The sequence below is a fragment of the Maniola hyperantus genome, chromosome 4 (genome assembly GCF_902806685.2).
Source record: "Maniola hyperantus chromosome 4, iAphHyp1.2, whole genome shotgun sequence".
In the NCBI taxonomy this organism is placed as follows: domain Eukaryota; kingdom Metazoa; phylum Arthropoda; class Insecta; order Lepidoptera; family Nymphalidae; genus Maniola; species Maniola hyperantus.
In genome coordinates, this window is record NC_048539.1 from 12,316,736 (window position 1) to 12,330,445 (window position 13,710).

The window sequence follows — 13,710 nt, forward strand, 5'->3', positions numbered from 1 at the left end:
GTCTACTAGAGATGGTGTCAATAAAAAGCTTTGTTCTTTCAATTTCATTTATTATATAAAATTAGGAATATTTCTGCACAGTTAAGAATAAAATACATTAAGAGACTATTTACAAACATTGTAATTGGTTGGTGACCCAAAATGGTTAACGCCCACTGAGATTTTCGTCTCTGTCATTTGTATGGGATTACGTAACAGAGAGCCTTATACTTCTTTCCGTGGATAGAGTATAGGGAGCGCAACTTCGATTTTTGACCGATTTTACCGACCGGATATAGGCGCCCGGTAACAGTCAATCCGATGTATCGATGTTTCCTACACAATCAGACTATAAAAATGGATTGCTTCCTATGTACGACGCAGTACAGTTCGCGGCAGAAGGTAATGTAAAAACTTCATCGGTCATAATTACAATCTCAATTGTTGTGATTGGCTGAATTTATGGAATTCTTGTTGCAACAGTGCATCACAGTCAATAGTTAGTAAGCGTCAAGCAATGGTGCGCGATTGCGGGAGAATGACAGCTACAAAGTCACAATCGCAATCACCTCTGATTGGTTGACGCTCGCTCACTATTGGCTACAATGGATTGTCGCAACAAGAATTGTACAAATTCAGCCAATCAGAACAATTGAGATTGTAATAATGATTGATGCCGGTTTCCCGCAGTCGAGGTGCAGAGGTGATTGCGATCGTGACATTGTAGCTGTCATTCAACCGTAATCGAGCAGCGGCTCGCGGCCATTTGAACTGTAAACGTGAAGCATTTGAACATCAATTCAAATTCAAATTTCTTTATTGCGAATATGGGTAAACAGTGGAGATACTACAAAAATAAAAAGGTACAGCCAAATTCTGCCTATTAGCATGCAATATGTTACGATATACCTAACAACACATTTACAGTTCAAATGGCTCAAATTAAGGCCTAAGCTAACATAGTTTAATTCTCCGAAATGGTAGTGGTCCTCAAATGCTCTGCTTGCCGACTATCGCTTCGATGTCGTCGACCTCCCGAACGCAGGCGTCAGTCAGTACGAGGGGGTCGCTGTCCGTGATGAGCACGTCGTCTTCTATCCGGATGCCGACGCCGCGGAACTCTGGCGGCACGGACTTGTCATCCGGGCGGATGTAGATACCTTGGAACAATACGGTATTTGACAACTAATCAAATCAGTAACTTATTATCAAACGTCAAAACACGCACTTAGTATGCGATATTCTATGAAATCACAGATATTTCCAGATATGCAACCCCTTTGGTTGTTGTCCCTTTATTCAGCTTCAGCTCTGCGCTCGTTTCACTAAGGACGTCGGCGCTAACATACTGTTTCTATAAATAGAAAATGTAAGAAATTATGTATATAATACTATTGGAATAATATGTTACATATGCACATAAATAATAAGTCTGAATAGAATAAGTTAAAAAACGTAAGGCTATTAGCTTAAAAATCATGATCACAGTACAAAAAAAAGAACCTGTTTCATGACAATCTAAAAAGAAAAAGGTAAAAAAAAAATGCCGTGTTAAGCTATACAAAGTCTCCGATAACCATGTCGGAGGATTGCCAGCGAAACATACAAAAAAACAAAAAAACATACTGTTTTAATAGATTTACCTGGTTCAACGGTGACAATCATTCCAGTTCGTACGGGCACACGTCTTCGCACTAAGGGCGCGTCGTGCACGTCTAGCCCCAGGTAGTGTGATACGTGGTGCGGACATAATCGATACGCTTTCTGCAGCAAAAGATAAGTACCCTTTTAGAGTTTATGTCCTAACCATAATCAGCACCTCGTTTGTGGGAAAACTGCATCAATGATTATTACAATCGCATTTGTTGTTGTATGAACGCGTAGATCTTTTAAACTACGCAACGGATTTAAATGCGGTTTTCACCAAATTTAGATAGAGTGATTCAAGAGGAAAGTTTATAGGTATAGTTTAAGTCTCGGAAAATTAGAGATCCCTAGGAAAATTGAAATCTCACTGACACCACATTAGTATCTACACTGCACCCATGCGAAGCCGGGGCGGGTCGCTAGTAATGCATAAAAAAGAAAAAAAAAAACTCACCCCAATAAGATCATTGGAGTCTATATTCTTGGGTAGGATGCCCTCCTGCTGCAAGTGCGTGCCCAACAAGCGACACATGTGGTCGAACAACTGGTCTAAAGGCGGCCGCTGCTCCCTCAGGAGTTCTATTAGACGTTTCTGAAAACATCAACACATGATTGATAGGAAAAACATATATCAGTGCCCTTATTATAAATGCGAAAGTGTGTTTGTTTGTTGGTTTGTCCCTCAATCACGTCACAACGGTGCAACGGTATGACGTCATTTTTTGCATGGATATAGTTAAAGACCTGGAGAGTGACATAGGCTACTTTTTATCCCGGAAAATCAAAGAGTTCCCACGGGATTAAAAAAAAACCTAATTCAACGTGGACGAAGTCGCGAGCATCAGCTAGTAAACTAATAAAATTTGACAGAAGTGAAAACTTAAAACTATGAAAAATCCAGAGTCTCGGAAAATTTAAAGAATTCAAACGGGATTTTTTAAATCCTAAGTAAAGTAGCGGGTATCAACTAGTAAGCATAATATATTACTTGAACAGTGAGGACTAATTCGTATAATATCCTGTGATGTTTTGAGAATCTGCCGGACACGGGCCACGTGCGGGAGATATCTGAGTTGTACAACCATCTTTGACTTCCTGAAAATCAAAGTATTTTTTATACAATGAAACTTATACAATTACTTTTAAATCGTCAAATGCATCTACTACTGGTTCGCTTAAACCACAGATATGTCCAGATATGCAACTAGCGTGGGCCCCCTCAGTCCCCCTCGCTCAAGCGGAGGTACTTACTTGTGAAATGTTATTTTTACGTTCGCTTCGGCTATTGTAGCCTAGTATACTGCAACCCACCATTGCTCAATAACTTCAAAAACAAAAAACAACAAAATGAATCATTTATTTATTTACATTTATTCATTTATTTAAAAAAAAGTGGCTACGGTGATAAGGACAAAACAAAATGATTATCATTTTGTCACGCTCTAATAATGACAATAGGGCTACTTCTAATAGTCCTTGTTCTGAGGCTTAAACTATCGAACTCACCAGAATCTACAAGTAGCATATCCCCATCGTTCAGTATCTGGTTATTTGCCACGTAGTGTATATGCGTGGCGCGCGGCCCGCCCGCTACTACGGGGGGAAAAGCGCCGTGCTCCGCGCCCGCCATGCGACACGAGTACTCTAGCACCGCTGACACTGCATGCTCAGATATACCTATTAATGAATACCTATTACGTTTTACTCAATATAAAAGATACGTAGTAGGTATATGTGTGGACAGGGCACATACTTCGAAAAGTTCGATAGACGTTGGGGTCTCAAGGTGCTGGAATTACGACCTCGCACCAGAAAGCGCAGCGTTGGAAGACCCCCCACTAGGTGGACGGACATCAGGAGAGTCGGAGGGAGCCGCTGGATTCAGGCTACACAAGACCGAGGCGTGTGGAAGTCCCTACAAGAAACCTATGTCCAGCTGTGGACGTCTATTGGTTGTTGATGATGATATGTGCGATATATATAAAACACAAAAAATGTTTCTACCTATGTCTGCTATAGACTTTGAAACCATCGAACCGATGTGCCCCGAGTAGGTTTCATTAGAAAGTCAATAACGCGAAGATGGTTTTAGACCAATAAATGACAAACGAAACTATGTTTCCGAATTGAATTGCGAATGTTTTTTGAAAACATGTTTGTGATTAGTTGATGATTCCAAATGGTTAACGCTAACTGCGGTTTTTTGCCTGTATCATTTGTATGGGATTTAACTGAGAGAGCGCTATACTAACTTTTTTCCGCGGATAGAGTATAGTGTACGATAAGAAAGCCTCTATAAAGAATGTATGTATGTATGTATGTATATACTTTATTGCACCACAGAAACACAAATGACAGGTTACAAAAAGAAATCTTAATAAGTAGGTACAAAAAGGCGGTCTTATCGCTAAATAGCGATCTCTTCCAGACAACCTTAACGCTAGGGAAAAAACGAACAAATGGACAATGGGAGGTGGTGTAAAATAAACCTAAATACCAATAGCTAAATAAACTAAACCATATAATAAGAATATAAAATACATATTGTTAATACACTAATACATACAAATAAAGTATAATAGACATACATAAGACTACATAGATATATATACACATATAGATTTAAATAATAAACTATGCCGTTACTGATGATAGCAAAGAGATAGGTAATGATCTTTGACGTCAATTTTAAATTTGTTAAGGGATTCAGCACGATGGATTTGCGAGGGAAGCTCGTTCCATAAACAGATAGCAGTGACCGTGAAGGAATTCTTAAAGTATTTTGTCCGATGTGTAGGTGGCGCTAGAATGAGTTTTCCCGCTGATCGTAAAACTCTATCTGGTCTGTCATGGCCTAGAAATTTGAAATTTTCTTTTAAATAACTTGGAGTCATTGGATTGAACAATACACAGTACAGAAGAGAAACAATGTGCAGATTCCGGCGAAAGCGAATGGGTAACCATTTGAGCTTTGAACGAAATTCGAAAACATGGTCATATTTGCGCAAGCCAAATATAAACCTAATAGCAAGGTTTTGAATTCGCTCAAGTTTATTAAGTTGGTCCTCGGTTAAATCAATGTAGCTTGCGTCTGCATAATCGAGAATAGAGAGCAGTAAAGATTGAGCTAACATAATCTTAGTAGGAATGGGAAGCAAAGAACGTAGGCGCCTGAGAGAACCCATGGCAGCAAAGGTCTTTCTACTGAGTTCCTTTAATTGATGAGACCACGAGAGAGTAGTGTCCAAGTAGACACCGAGATTTTTCACAGTAGCACTATAAGGTATAACAACACCATTTAATGTAAGTATTGGTAGATTATCCCAATCAACCCTCGAAATCAAGCCAGCACCACCAATAATAATAGCCTGGGATTTACAAGGATTCACTTTTAAACCATAACTCTTACTCCATTCACTGACAGCCGCCAGGTCCCTGTTAATAGTACAAATAGCAGAGGGCAAGTCTTCGAGAGTTGACTGAGTGTACACTTGGAGATCGTCTGCGTACATGTGATAGAGAGAAGTAATGATTTGGGAAATTGAATTAATGAAGATAGCAAAGAGTAAAGGAGACAACACGCCACCTTGAGGAACCCCAGCACGCAATTCGCACCAAGATGAAAACATACCTTCGATGCGAATACGCTGCCGCCGCCCACTGAGGTAACTCTGAAACCAACCAACCACTGATGGAGATATGTTAATGGAACGTAACAGACTCAGCAAGATGTCAAAATCGACGGAATTAAATGCATTGCTAAAATCCAGCAATACCAACACAGTGAGCTGTTTATTATCCATGCCCCGTCGAATGTCGTCGGTGACTTTTACTAGCGCTGTAGTCGTACTATGGCCCGACCGGAAACCAGACTGAAGGGGATTTAGAAGGCAATTTCTGTTTAGGAATAGGTACAATTGGTGGAAAACTAGCTTCTCAAGAACTTTAGATAGAAATGGGAGAATTGAAATAGGGCGAAATTCAGAAAAATGTGAGGCATGAGCCTTTTTTGGGAGAGGAATAATTTGAGCACTTTTCCAAGCTTCAGGAAATTTAGACGTTGAGATAGATACATTTAAAATATGTGTTAGAACAGGAATAACAACGTCAAGGATAGGTAAGATCATATTACGACTAACGCTATCATCACCCACGGCATTAGACGAGACTGATAATATGTTCTTTTTAACATCACATTCAGTGAAAGGATTGAAATTAAACGGTTGATAATCAGGAGCTGGCATAGATGAAAGAATACTCAGAGTGCGATCCTTATCTGAGTTATCGATTGTACTAGCTGAAGTAAAATGTTTATTAAGGAGATCAATATCAATATTCTGATGAGGCGAACTAGGGGATGCTTTACCAACTCCAAGAGATTCTAGAAATTTCCAAACTTTGGCAGGGTCGCCGTTTTCGACAGATTTGTGAATGTGGCGTCGTTGTGCGTCTCTACACGATGTATTGCAGCGATTCCGAGCTTTATTATAATTCCGCTGATTTTTATCAGACTTTTCGGCCTTAAGTTTACTTTTCGCAAAGCCTTTATTCATAATAAGTTTTTTGAGATCATCTGTTAGCCAAGGTGCTGGTAAATGTTTGATTTTTATAGGCTTAACCGGAGCATGAACGTCGTAAAGCTGAATGAGAAAGGAGTTAAATAATTCGACTTTCATGTCAACCGTAGCAGCGTTAATAACAGCAGACCAGTCCAAAAGGCGAGCATCTTCAACAAGACGTTCTTTGTCCATTCCACTAAAACTACGTTGCAGAAGGATTCTCGATTTTGCTTTTGGTGGACGGACTTTATATGAAAGAAATAAAAGATCATGATTAGAAAAAACATCAGCCTCGTGCTGGCCATGCTTCAGAACGAATTCAGGTGAGGAAACAATAATTAAGTCAAGCAAAGATGGGACACAATCGGGTTTATTATGAGTAGCAAGGAGCGGCAATATATGTAGATTACACGCATCGGTAACCGACTGTAACTTTTTACACCGATTGTCGCCTTTGAGTAAACAAGTGTTGAAGTCACCCATTACAATGGTATGACTATATGACGGGGTCAAATTTTCAAGTAAACGTTCAAAGGCAGAGAAATAATCAATGTGTAGAGATGGACTATAACAAACGCCAAGAAGAATTTTAGTATGGGACAGTGTAACTTCAATGAATAAATGTTCGGCCGCATTAGAGGGAGGAGGCTGAGTGGACGAACTCACGACCGCAAAGGGAATGTAAGATCGAAGGTAAATCGCCACCCCTCCACCCCCCCTGCCAATACGGTCGTTGCGTATAAGAACGAACCCTGGTAAAGAGTAAGAAGTGGTGGGTAAGCAGGGCTTTAGCCAAGATTCAGAGACTAGAATGGCGTGAATGTTACGAGATTCAAAAGACGCAAGCATTTCAGAGTAGTGAGCCGGAATGCTTTGTGCATTCAAGTGAATGACATTGAAATTTTTCAGAGAATCTGAGAAGTACGAAGTAAGGGCATCATTAAGTGGAATAGAAGATATTGTACTGTGAAAGCTAACCTCACTAGATGAATCGATAACTGACGGCAAAGAATAGAAATCACCAGAATCATCAGAAGTAATACTTATATTATCTAACGACATAAATTATAAATAAAAATAAAATAAATAAATAAAATAAATTAAAGAATAAAAACAAAAACCAAATATCAAAATTAAAACAAATACATACAAAGGTCCCTAACCCGCCAGTAGTCTGAAAGAGATTTACATAAGTATATAGTATATGTTGATTAATTTTTATACTTAACTTAAGTATAAAAATTAATCAACAGAAATTTCAGAAAAAAAAAAGAAAAAAAAAAAAAAAAAAAAAGAAAATTTAATTATTTACAAACATTGATTAAAATTATCGTACGGTCTAGGTAATTTAAATCAAAACAAGCCAAAAAAAGAAAAAAGAAAAATTAAACTAAAATCACATTACAAATAAGTATCTGTTATAAATAACGTTACACTACCAGAACGTATGAGAGTTTTTAAGTGACGTTACCGACTATAGATACCACTTTCCGAACGCTATTGCTTTGTCAAAGTCAAGCCGTGAATCAGTCAATGTCTGTACGTCACTGTCAGGTGTCAATCACAGAGTTGAAAATCATAATACATATTACAATCTGTAAATACGAATAATAAATTTAGAAACCGGGCTAACAAATCAGTATTTTAAGATTATGATAAAATAAACCTTTGAGCTTAGTAATTAGTACAGAAAAAAAATATATATACAGATACGCTTAGATCGACATACATGTGACATGTTAGATGTACACAGCTAGCGAGCAAATAGAATTCATTTTTTAACAACTCTCTTGGAACGCATTTGAATAGGCCTGGTATCCATTGCCGTACTTGCGACTACTGCTGCAGCAGACGAGGCCTGCGTCACCACTTCAGTACTCGGAATAGCATCCAAATCACGTCTAGAGCCGATGCGGTGCCGCGTCTGGTCAGGTCCTAATACCAGGATGGTGCCATCCTTTGTCCAGCACCTGGGGACCCCGAAGCGTTGGCGTGCCGCTTGAAATAAGGCATGCCGACTTTTGGACAGGAATTCTGACAATGTGATTCCGGAGCCTTTAAGATGTTTCTTCGCAAGCCATACCTTATCTTTCACAGAGAAGTCCTTGAATTTTACTAGTATAGCCCGGGGCTTGTCACCACTAGGCTGACCCAGCCGATGGGACCGGCTAATGGCCTCAGAAGAGATACCGGAAACTCCCAAGCGGTCAGACAATACCTTGACAATGCAAGCAGATGTGTCTTCCTTCTTCTCCTCCGCTACGCCGTGTACCAACAGAATCTTCCTCCGAGACCTCATCTCCATGTCATCATGTTGCCGGGTCAACAGTTCAACTTGCAGCTGCAGGTTCTCAAGAGCAGTTAGAACAAATGATCGGAATGAGTTGAACTGATGGTTGATGTCTGAAGTTGGACTCGACGCAGGAGTTGCAGTCCTCAACTCTGTCTGGAAGTCAGCCATCCTCAAGTTGAAGTGTTGCGTTAGATCTTCAATGGATTTTTTAATAGATTCCATAATTGAGGTTATGAAAGTGTGGTGTGTTGAAAACAATACTAACAGTTGTTCTGGATTATTATATCAGACCAAGCTGGCGGGAGCTGGGACGTCACAGGTACATTATAAATACTTTTACTTTGTTTAAACAATTAAAAATAATTGATAGCAGTAAAACACGTCAACTTTTACCTCCTACCCGCGAAAATGTACAACAAACAACGCACCTACCAGGTTTGGTGCACGCCATGGCCAGGTTGACAGATTGTGAGCCGATGAAGCACGTCTGGAATTACGAGAAAAACCAACTTCAATAAATTATAACATAGACTAATAAATTGGTTCAAAAGATTTCTAAACTATTGCATTAATTGAATTGCAGTCTCATTTCCTCCATATACATAAAAACTCTTTTAGCGGGAGACTTGGCCACTCGCAGCTGGTGCAGGCTCGTCAGAGGCTCATCCAACGACACGCGAGCGATGCGCAGCGCTGAACGGGCGCTGTCGTGTATCCCAGGGTTGGGCAGACTCTCATTCGCTACCAAACCACTCCCTCTCACTCGCACACTTTACACAGGTGAAGTGTATGAGTGAGGCAACATTACCTCCTTCATCAGTTCCACTTCAGCGGCAGACTTGACCACTCGCAGCTGGTGCAGGCTCGTCAGAGGCTCATCCAACGACACGTGACCGATGCGCAGCGCTGAGCGGACGCTGTCGTGGATCCCAGGGTTGGGCAGACTCTCATTCGCTACCAAACCACTCCCTCTCACTCGCACACTTTACACAGGTGAAGTGTATGAGTGAGGCAACATTACCTCCTTCATCAGTTCCACTTCAGCGGCAGACTTGACCACTCGCAGCTGGTGCAGGCTCGTCAGAGGCTCATCCAACGACACGTGACCGATGCGCAGCGCTGAGCGGACGCTGTCGTGGATCCCAGGGTTGGGCGGACTCTCGTTTTGGTACCAGACCACTCCAGGTTTATATGAAGACACTATTCTGCAAAGTATGTATCCAATTCTAAACCAGTGCCCTATGCCATTGCAACTACTGCAATGGCATAGGGCACATTTCTAAATAGACTTATTAGGGTTCCGTACTTTAAAAGAAAAAGAGGAACCCTTATAGGATCACTTCATTGTCTGTCTGTCAATAAATCTATAGGCTAAGTAATTCAACCATGTAATTTGGTAGATAGGTAGGTCTTATAGCACCCGTAAGTGGATAAATCCGAAAACCGTGAATTTGTGGTTACATCACGAAAAAAATTAAAATGTGTTCATGTACAAAAATTAGTATTTTCAACATCCAAATTAAGATTAATATGCCAAGTGGGGTATCGTATGAAAGTGCTTTACCTGTACATTCTAAAACAGATTTTTATTTATTTTTATGCATAAAAGTTTTTTATTTGTCGTGCGAAATTTCGAAAAATTACTAGACTGTGGTGCGGAACCCTCGAAAGTAACCCTCCATTAATAGTAAATTATTGCAATGATAAACACACATGTACTATACATGTAAGTAACATTTTTGGTCTGTGAAACTATATTATATACCTACCCAGATTGTTATTAGTACAAATTTGTAGAAGAATAAAAAAGTATAGTACGATTCAAACTTAAATGCGCCCCTGAAGTTTGCGCACGACGTGCGCTGTTACCCTCCCAGCTACTTCGGACACCCAAAATGTGTGCTCTGCGCAACGTCGTGCGCAAACTTCAGGGGCGCATTTAAGTTTGAATCGTGTTATACCTACCTATGAATAAAGTTATTAAAGTTCTCTACAGGACGCGCTTCATCAACCCCAAATAGTGTTGCGGCGTGCGAGCATCCCGTGCGTGGGCCCTCCCACAACTCCGCGTGACTGTCCTTCTCGTGTACAAACAGGATGCTCTGAAACAATGACCTCTCTAAAGAACATCTTGTGTTCATAGGGCCTTGGACTGTAATAATAAAATCATGTGATTTTTTGTATAGCGGTAGTTTATGGGGCTAAAATTCATTATTAAAGAGAATAATTTAAAAAATCATGATTTAATTATTTATTTTTAACATAATTGATTATTAACGTCACCGCTGTACAGAAAGCGATTAATGATGTCACAATTTTTTTTAAATGCATAGTGGTGCTATAGCAGTTAAAAAACCACTCTCGTACCCAACGTCTCCTTTTTTTCTTATTTTTTACACACATTGCTAAAGTTAATGCAAGAAATCCTTTGTCTGCGGTGCTCATAACTCAGCGCAGTAGGTATCACTTTCTGGATTCTGCGTCGAAAGGTGACGCCTTGCTTGACAATCTTGTTTGACAGACCTGTTTGAATGGTATTTTTGCACCGTGCCCTTGAGTTTGATGACGTCATCAAACAAACCGTCAAAAAACGTAAAATTTGACAAACATGCTTGACTGTCTGCGGGGCTTCTAAGAGACCAACATCTTAACTACTAGGCTATCACCACTCTATAATGATTAATAGTTACCTTATAACTGTCTTCTAACACAGGCTTCACCATAACTAGAATAGCTGAGGGCTCCAGACACCCTGTGAGGTAGAAGAAGTCAGAGTTTTGTCGGAACACATACGGGATCTTGTCTGACATGTACTGCTTACATGCTGCTGGAATTATTATCTGAAATTATAAAGCCACACTAATATTAAAATTAATAAGCTGTGATAGCGTAGTGGTTAGGATGTCCACCTACCAATCAGAGGTGGGGGGTTCGATCCCGGGCATGCACCTCTAACTTTTCAGAGTTATGTGCGTTTTAAGTAATTAAAATATCACTTAGCCACCACAAATACCACTAGGCTATCACAGCTAGTGCACACACACAGCACACAGTACTCTTATTATAAATGCGAAAGTGTGTTTGTTTGTCCTTCAACCGTCACAACAGAGCAACGGATTGAGACCTGGAGAGTGACAAAGGCTTTTTATCCCGGAAAATGAAATAGTTCCCACGGGATTTTTAAAAACCTAAATCCACGTGTACGAAGTCGCGGGCATCAGCTAGTTAATAATAAAAAGCAACTCACAATATGAGATTTGTGTATATGCACAGACTCTTCTAACAACTTGGCAACAAGATTGTCCCTCCTTTCCTTATACTCTTGCTGAGTTATTCCGCAAGTTAATTGCCCACTCGGTATCATGTGAGGATGAGTGTGACAAGTGGGTTGCCCTAAAATACCTTTAGGTATTTTCGCTGACTGCATAGCAAGCATATCCGATGGATTTTCTGAACTTAACATACATCTTTTAACACTCAGGGGATGCTTTACTAGTCTTCTAGGTAATTTAACACCTAAAAAGTTAATAATCCTTGTTATTTAACGTAAAATTTAATTTTAGGATCGGAAAAATGTAACCTATAAACTTACAAAGTTGTGATGAAAATCGGCGAAAAGTGTGCATTTTCAATCCTGAAAATTATAAATTGGTGCTGATTTTTGATCTTTTAGCCTGAAAAAGGTTAATTTAATACCTATAAAAACTGTCGCTTCCTTGCCAAATATTTTGATTTTTGCACACAGACGAATAACCTAAAACTCACCGACCAGAACATTTGACACTTGATACATGACTAAGACTTGAGTCTTTCTTGACATGGTCTTGACCTCTGTGGTTCTGTGGTCTTTCTGTGGTGTGTGGCCGTAGATGGAGTAATAAAGGTAGATGCAGGAACGTTTGCTTTCTCATTCGCACTAAAAGAGAGCATAGATAAAGTTACTAATGTGATAAACAGAGACGCAGCTAACCTATTTTTTGTCCCTTATCGTGTAACTGGTTTTTTTCAAGAATACATACAACTTACTTACAAGAAGTTGTAAAACAAACTTTGAGTATTCATGGCGTAATTGTATTTCTCATGAGTTATTTACTTGTTTTCACATAAAAAACGTTTAATACAAATATTGTTGATCGGTTAATACAAATATTGACTACTAAACAATGGTAATAATTGTCGTGTTACGTCGTTACGTCGTGCTATCGCTATCTCATACGCGGTTACACAGTACTTACATCTACCTAATATTCTATCTACGTGTGTGGCAAAGACAAAGAATTTGGATGTACTACTACGGTGGTTCTCTATCAATCTGTGGTGGAGTTCCTGTATCATGTTGTATCATAATATTATTATGATAGTATGCTACAGTTCCTACACCGTTGGCCAGAATATTATAACTTCTCTAAAAAATGATATGAAATGTGCAGATTTCATACCCTTGAAAGTTATACTGTGAAGTTAGATTGGTTCGAAAGTTATACTTCCCAGACAGTATTACAACTGTCCAGAAAAGTAAGTAGGTACTTATGGAATTTCGTCTTTTTTTTTTTAAGAATAAAATGTTAAATGTTAAATGACTAATATTCCCCTTTCCCCTCCAACTAAGCGTAAAGCTTGTGCTAGGAGTAGGTACGACAATAGTGCAACGGGCGGGGTTTTAACCGTCGACCTTTCGGTTTTCAGTCCACTCATTTACCTGTTGAGCTATTGAGGCTCAACAGGTAAAGGAGTGGACTGAAAACCGACCGTTTAATATCATCATCATCATCATGATCAACCCATCGCCGGCTCACTACAGAAAACGGGTCTGCTCTCAGAGTGAGAAGGGTTTTGGCCGGGTGGAAGGGTAGTCTACCACGCTGGCCAAGTGCGGATTGGCAAACTTCACACACCTGTGAGACCATTATGGAGAACTCTCAGGCATGCAGGTTTCCTCACGATGTTTTCCTTCAGAGTTAAAGCAAGTGACATTTTAATTACCTAAAAGCGCACATACCTACATAACTCCGAAAAGTTAGAGGTGCGTGCCCGGGATCGAACCACCGACCTCCGATTGGAAGGCGGATGTCCTAACCATTAGGCTACCACAGCTTGTAAACCAGAATCTCATGAATTAATACGGGAATTTCATTTCATGAGATTCTGGTCTAGATAAGCTTTAATGTGGAACTTTACCGAATAGCGCTTTCAGCACACAGTACAATCGTATCGGATTTCAGCGCTGCGAAC

General features: G+C 39.8%; 1 protein-coding gene across 1 annotated transcript; it reads right to left on the reverse strand.

Annotated features, from left to right (window-relative positions):
- Positions 1–360: 360 nt before the first annotated feature.
- On the reverse strand, positions 361–12,256 carry LOC117981851 (xaa-Pro aminopeptidase 3). Its single transcript, XM_034968072.2, has 11 exons — positions 12,071–12,256; positions 11,726–11,994; positions 11,169–11,318; positions 10,444–10,580; positions 9,500–9,683; positions 8,911–8,965; positions 3,133–3,303; positions 2,615–2,721; positions 2,081–2,218; positions 1,623–1,743; positions 361–1,139 (listed from the first exon to the last, which is right to left on the reverse strand). Exons 1-11 carry the CDS (start codon positions 12,102–12,104, stop codon positions 970–972), a joined length of 1,536 nt encoding a protein of 511 aa, XP_034823963.1. The 5' UTR covers positions 12,105–12,256; the 3' UTR covers positions 361–969.
- Positions 12,257–13,710: the final 1,454 nt, after the last annotated feature.